Source organism: Sinocyclocheilus anshuiensis, unplaced genomic scaffold (genome assembly GCF_001515605.1).
Source record: "Sinocyclocheilus anshuiensis isolate Anshui unplaced genomic scaffold, SAMN03320099.WGS_v1.1 scaffold1010, whole genome shotgun sequence".
NCBI lineage: Eukaryota > Metazoa > Chordata > Actinopteri > Cypriniformes > Cyprinidae > Sinocyclocheilus > Sinocyclocheilus anshuiensis.
In genome coordinates, this window is record NW_015537936.1 from 178,083 (window position 1) to 185,692 (window position 7,610).

Below are 7,610 nucleotides of genomic sequence, written 5' to 3' on the forward strand. Positions count from 1 at the left end.
TCTGTGTCTGTGTCTGTGTCTGTGTGTGTGTGTGTGTGTGTGTGTGTGTGTGTGTGTGTGTGTGTGTGTCACTCATGGCAGGTGTTTGTCTGCTGCTATGGCAACCGTGGGCTCATATTTGATGTGCTCTCATTGAAGGGATTCTCTGGGTCAATAGAGACTGTTTACATGCCAACATCTCTCTCTCTCTCCCTCGCTTTCAGTCTTTTCATGATGCCTTTCTGCCGTTACCAAGAGGAAAATATTATTGCTTAGAGGTTTTCTCACATACGAAGTATCAGTTTTATTTTAGAAAATTCTTTAGGAGAAATAAAAATAGAGACAGATGTGACAGTTGTTGACATACAGTGAAAGTATCTCAGTTAAGCAGTAATAATGAATGTAGAAAGCAGATTATTTCTTGACATAATTTTTGATGAGAATTGAATCGATACAAACTTGAGCACAATTTAAGACATTGTGGAGATCTCTTCTAAAATTCTGCAAAACTCTGCGCTTATATGATTAGAAGGGATATTTTTATTGTAAAGTCAATCTTAGGCTGGTAGCTTTGTTTTGGATCGTAAGTAGCTGGTCATTAGTTAGTCAGGGTTGTCTTGAATTTATTAATCGAACAGGATGTAGAATTGTAAATCGTATTAAATTTGAATTAAGTAGAACTGAAATGTAATGAAATTCAGTACAGTTGAAATAACTGCTGTAAGTGTAGTTTTTACTGTAATACATGTCATTTCTCACTATAAATTACCCATTGACCTAATATAGGATATTAATTAATTAATACATAAATAAATAAAATTATTTATTAAAATTATATATATATAATTGTTAGTATTATTATTAATTATTATTAATTAGATAATTATATTAAAATTATTAGATCTAATATTTACCTGATATTTTCATTTTAAAAAATGTAATCATTATTAATTAGATAATACTTGTATTAAAATTATTAGATCTAATATTTACCTGATGTTTTCATTTTAAAAATTTTCATTTTTCGACACACCCAGAAAAACCCAAATAAAAAAAAAGACTTCTAGTGAGAGAGATTCTCGATAGAAGACAAGACAGACAGCAGCACACAGTTCACTGGACACATTCTTATAATAATAACTGTATGACATTATTAAAGTACAAGCGGTTCTGCATGTCTGTCGACGCTGGAATGAACTGAAGTGAAAGAATGAGGAAAGAAATGTTAATATCCCGTTTTAAAGAGAGTTGCGGGTCAGTGCTCATGCAGGTGGAGAGAGCGTTTGTATCGGGGCTGAAAACACTCGTAATCAAATCGTGTCTTTGTGAGCACTGCTCAACGCATGGATGACTTTTCAGGTCATTTCTGTGGAGAGAATGTATAGGACGCTCTGTACTTAAACACAAACGGTCTGATCTTCTGGTATCTACACAGACGAATATCACCATATCTTAGGATACCGTTTCGTGTAGCTTCGGAAGCATTTAATGCATTTCATCTCTTTAAAAGTGAAGTATGTTATTTAAAGTACTTTTAGTTGCTGAATGAGACCTCTAAATTAATGTCATTAAGCTGATTTCCGAAAAGTGTGCCACTTTCAAAGTGTTGTTTGGGAAACTAGTTTGAAAACAGTCATTCTGTTTCCATTTAGTGCAGATAGTAATATGGAAATGACAAATTTCAGCTTTAAAGACAAAAAGAATTCAATGTTTCAGCATATTTACTTACTTAAAACATGTTTCTGCTCCTATTATTAATGATTCATCAGTGCACATTATTCCAAAGAAGAAAATATTGATCTTTGTAATCTTTCACCATAATGTAATTAGTTTCCTTGTTATTAATTCCTTTCTGAAATCTTCTAAAAGGCTAATAGGCAAGTCACATTTATTAATGTGGCACTTTATACATTACAGATTGTTTCAAAGCCAAGTGTTAATATGCCGATATTTTTCAACTCATTTTGGCCGATACCGATATATTTCCTTTTGTTTGGAAACACGACCAAGTCTCTCCTGAATTATAAGCAAATTATTTTTAATTTTGGTTAGTTTTTAACAAGAACTTATTTGTTAGAATTAAATAAACAATAATGAAGTTATTTTCTAATGACAGTACATTGAAGATTTGAAAATAACTATAAATAAAACTATATTCAATCGCTGCATTTTTTTCTTCTCAGAAAGATGCAGTGGTAACCTTAACATTTTATTTTAAGATTTAACATTTGTAAAAGGTCTAAAGCAAAAGAGTTGTACAAATTCTGAAAATCTTTTTGCTTTTTGATTTAAACATTAATGAATATATCAGTATATATAAAATTATTTAAAGGGGTCATATGACGTTGCTAAAAAATAACATTATTTGGTGTAATGCAATGTGTTTATGCGGTTTAAGGTTCAAAAAACACATTATTTTCCACATACTGTACATTATTGTTTCTCCTCTATGCCCCGCCTTTCTGAAACGCGTCGATTTTTACAAAGCTCATCGTTCTGAAAAGCGAGGTGTACGCTGATTGGCCAGCTATCCAGTGCGTTGTGATTGGCCGAATACCTCAAGCGTGTGACGGAAATGTTGTCCCGGTGCGACGATACAAAACCAATAAAACCCATTACAAACGAGGCATTCGTTGCATCCAGTGGGGACATAATTACGAATTATAATGACTTATACTGTCTTTTTACGCGTTGCGTTGCATATCCCACCACGTAAACATAAAACCATGTCTGCATTTGTGATCAGAGAAACGACAAAAAACAAGTGCTAACTTACTCTACTGTATTCCGATATTGGTCCGATAATATCGTGCATCCCTAGCAGCATATGCTGTAAAAAGTGCTCTGGCAGGTGAATTTGAACTTCTTGCTTATGTACATGCCAGGGTTGAGCATTCTTCTAAACATCTTACAGATAAATATACAGAAGTGCAATGAGATTTAGTAAATGATCAAACAGATACTCACAGGTTCACTCTTAACAAACTGAACGGCTGTATTTGTCCTAATTCCTGAATCCTGAATTTGTCCTGAATTCATGTTCAGACATGAATACTCTTTCCCATGATGCCCTATACATCTGACAGCTTGTGCTGTTCAGTACGAGAGCGATGCGCTGCCTTTCACACTCATCCGACTGTGTCTTATTGAGACAGACGAGTTGTAATGGAGACCATCTGTGCCCATCCTGTTCAATCAAGAGCTCACCTCGCTCTCTCTGACTCTCTTTGTCCTTTTCTTATGATGGCACAGGTTACAGAGAGTGATTTGGATCAGTATGTCTGGAAACATTAACAGCCTCTTCATTTACAGACATGAATCCGCACTTGCTGTCACAAATTTATGTTCTGATGACTTTAATAGAAGGAAAACATTTGTTACACTCTAATTTGATGTATTTGGTGTATGCTCAAAAACGTCAGCAATGCCGAGATCATGGGTTTGATTCCCCGTGAATGCATGCACTTGATAAAATGTATATTTTATTTATAAATGTCCACTTTTATTGGACATGGACATGTATTAAATTGGACGTATTAAATTGATCAAAAGTTACAGTAAAGACATTTATAATGTTTCAAATGATTTCTGTTTCAAATAAATGCTGTTCTACTTTCTATTCATCAGAGGAAAATATCATGGTTTCCACAAAAAATATGAAGCAGCACAACTGTTTTCAACATTGATAATGATCAGAAATGTTTCTTGAGCAGCAAATCAGCATATTAGAATGATTTGTGAAGGATCATGTGACACTGAAGCCTGGAGTAATGATGCTGAAAATACAGCTTTGCATCACAGGAATAAAATATATTTAAAAATATTTTCAAAATAGAAAACAGGTCTTTTAAATTGTAATAATATTTCACAATATTACTGTTTTTACTGTGTTTTTAATCATATAAATGCAGCCTTGATGCGCATAAGAGCAAATAATACAAACTTTTGAACTGTATTCTATATACCAATTTAATATCAGAAATGACATATATATTAAAAAAAAAAATCGAATTATTGGAAAATTGTTTATCTTATATCAGTGAAAAATTACTTTGTTAGCCAGTGTAGTTCAGTCATTAACAATGGCCATTATATCATCCAATAAATTGCTCATTTTAATTTCATGTTGATTCTCAGCCAGTTTTAGTGTCATTTCTCAATCTTTGCATGTGTACAGGTTATCCTGGAGTTTACCCTACGACTGCCCCGACCTACACAGCCAACCTTTACCAGACAGGTAGCCCGGGATACCCACCAGGTGTGTACACACGCTCACACACATGCTTTCTGTCCACTGAATATGGAGTATTACACACTTACATTAGCAAAAAAATGCATCAGGCCAAACATTTACACACTTTAATGATCCATTAACACCAATAAAACACACGCATTTGTATTCACAAACGCATACGGTCCTAAATGCAGCCTTGATGCGCATAAGAGCAAATAATACAAACTTTTGAACTGTATTCTATATACCAATTTAATATCAGAAATGACATATATATTAAAAAAAAAAATCGAATTATTGGAAAATTGTTTATCTTATATCAGTGAAAAATTACTTTGTTAGCCAGTGTAGTTCAGTCATTAACAATGGCCATTATATCATCCAATAAATTGCTCATTTTAATTTCATGTTGATTCTCAGCCAGTTTTAGTGTCATTTCTCAATCTTTGCATGTGTACAGGTTATCCTGGAGTTTACCCTACGACTGCCCCGACCTACACAGCCAACCTTTACCAGACAGGTAGCCCGGGATACCCACCAGGTGTGTACACACGCTCACACACATGCTTTCTGTCCACTGAATATGGAGTATTACACACTTACATTAGCAAAAAAATGCATCAGGCCAAACATTTACACACTTTAATGATCCATTAACACCAATAAAACACACGCATTTGTATTCACAAACGCATACGGTCCCTAATGCATTATACTGTCTAGCCTCGTTTTGATGATGCTGGCCTGTAACTGAACAATTAAGCAGCGTATTACTGTTATATAGTGCTGCTTCCAGCTAGTGATGCAATGTTCAGACTAAATATATACAATAAATCTGCATAAGCGTTACAAAATTGACTTCATTAGTATTCATGTAACAGTTGAACTTGAACAATACTGATGTATATGGCCACTAATTGTGTTTTATTTCTTTATGAGCTGCTCCCTGAAATGAATTCTATCAATAAATCTGTCTCGATCTGGAGAGATATATGCGAATAATGCATCCGCAAATGATATTTCAAAGTTTTTCAGCTGTAAATCTGCATGATTTGAGTCTCGAGAGAAAGGCAGACGCAGTGAGGATGAGTCATGTGAAGAAGGTTGTCTTTAAGTGCAGATCATTTTCCATTAGTATTGTGTTAACAGGCTTGTTTGAGCTCAGCTTTTAGCATGGTGTTTGATACTGTATTGTTAAAAGAGATAAACTGGATTTGTGCTGTAAGCAGACATTTTTGGATCAAGGATGTAAGTGGTGCAGTAGTGGATTGGTTTGTGAGGTCTGTGGTGTAATCAGTGCCGCCCTGAACAGATGCTTGTATCATTTCTGTCTGTAATGTTATGACATGCCACCTGCCATTTTCAGATGCTTATACAGGCTGTCGTAGATCAGAGATCAAGTTGACATTTTGCTGTCAGAATCAGGTTTTTTTAATTAATATTTTAGTTTGGTCTAGTTTCTGGCTTGCTTGGATATGATCTCAGATATCAGTAAATGGTACTTTTGGTTGACCAGCAGTTCTTTTACACAATCTGATACACTTTCTCAACAAATTATTTTGGTTTCCACCCAATATCTCCGTTAAAAGCATTTAGAGCGCAAAGATTTCTGCAAGATCTTTTTTGTCAGTAAAAATACCAATTAAAACACATATTACAAAACATAGTCTGTCTGATAAGACTAGTGGTAATAAAATGCTAAATACCAAAAATAAAACACAGCTAAATGATAAAAAGCATTGTTGGGATAGCAAATTATCAGCTTTTAAAAGGGAATTATCACATATATATTTTTGGTTCGATACGGCACAGTGGTGTCACAGTTCGGTTCGGCACGTTCGGTACGGGGGTAATAAGTTACGTCGCAATGTTGGAAATATTTCTGTTTTAAACCATGAAGGCGAGCCAATGGATATCACACACATATTGATTTTTTATTGATGACTGCAGTGTTAATATTTTAATTGTAGGCCTATAAATCATTGTATAGCTAATAGACCTGTATTAAAATACCTTTTTTTTAAACATTTTAATCGAGGAGTAAATATATAGCCTAATCTTTTGTTATCCTCGCAGCACGTCAGTTATTTGGTAATTATTGCGGGGCAAATTAATTGTCATTTTAATTTAATAATAAAAGTAACTTCATAATAATAATAATAATAATAATAACAGGCCTAATGAAAATAAGAATGTAACAGGCCTACATTAATTTGAAATGCCAAATATTTTAATATTGCCAACAATTGATGTTTTTGACAATATCTCTGGCTATCGTCGATTCAAGATCATCGTCTTTCGACGCACCCCAGCAAGGGGAGGTTATCGCGGGGCAGACAGCACGTTGCCTGTTACGTCGTTTGGGCTGCCTTGTTGAGTGCAGTGGCACTGAGAACATCATATTTCACACACTTTAAGCTGTTTTATTTTCCAAATGTAATAGGATTAGTTCAACGAATCAAATCGTTCGGTTTGTAATGCGCACCGAACCGAAAGCCTCGTACCGAACGGTTCAATACGAATACGTGTATCGTTACACCCCTAGTGGTTTGTGCCGGCTACAAATACTCCACTAATTTTACATTATTTATATATTTTGTATCACTCTAAAATAAAGTTTAGCACAATTTTACATTAGGTGGAAGATTTTCATTCATATTATTGATTCTAAAAGCTATCGTATTGATTTTAATTGTTTATTGGCCATTATTTTGAATGTTAGTTATCGGTATTTTCAAAATCAGTTGACCAAAATCGACTATCAGTCGAAATTACATTTAAAAACATTGAGTTTATTTCGGTCTCTTTTTTCTTTCTCCTCTAGTTGTACATTATTTAGTTATTTCATGACAGTAAAATAAAAATAATAAAAGTGTCAGTAGTGATGAAGCTTAGCTATTTTTATGTATTGTAACCAGGGTTTGAAATTAACACCCGCCAAATGTGGGTAAAAATCAGCTGTGGCGGGTAACGCTGTCAAATCACTAGCCAATTTAGCAGGTTACTTTTCGTAAATTATGTTCACTCATTAATTTCTTGGGGAAGTTCATGCAAGCCAAATCTGTGCAGGTTTAGCGCAAATACTGAACTCGTGAGACATCATGACATTATCGAGTATATTGCAAAAGCTAAACAAGACACATATACAGAGGCGTGCATACGCGACGAGATGAAGTCTGGTTAGAGTAGACCAACACAGGCTTTAGTGCGCGTGCGCTTTTAGAGTGGTTCTTTCACTGCATGATTCAGTCTATTAATATGCATTAAGAATGATCACATAATTCAAGATATGGAGGCAGAAAATGTATATATTTATATCAATTCATATAGTTAATCAATATCACACGAAGAGTGCCGTTTTTTCTTAAAAAATCAGCATGGTTACAAATGTGATATT

General features: G+C 34.3%; 1 protein-coding gene across 2 annotated transcripts in view; it reads left to right on the forward strand.

Annotated features, from left to right (window-relative positions):
* The window catches only part of fam168a (family with sequence similarity 168 member A), a 49,054-nt gene that overhangs the window by 31,039 nt on the left and 10,405 nt on the right, over window positions 1-7,610 (forward strand). For both annotated transcript variants that reach the window (XM_016447483.1, XM_016447491.1), the window contains one exon: window positions 4,157-4,237. In XM_016447483.1, the coding sequence (XP_016302969.1) occupies window positions 4,157-4,237 (81 nt within the window). The remainder of the gene's footprint in view (window positions 1-4,156; window positions 4,238-7,610) is intronic.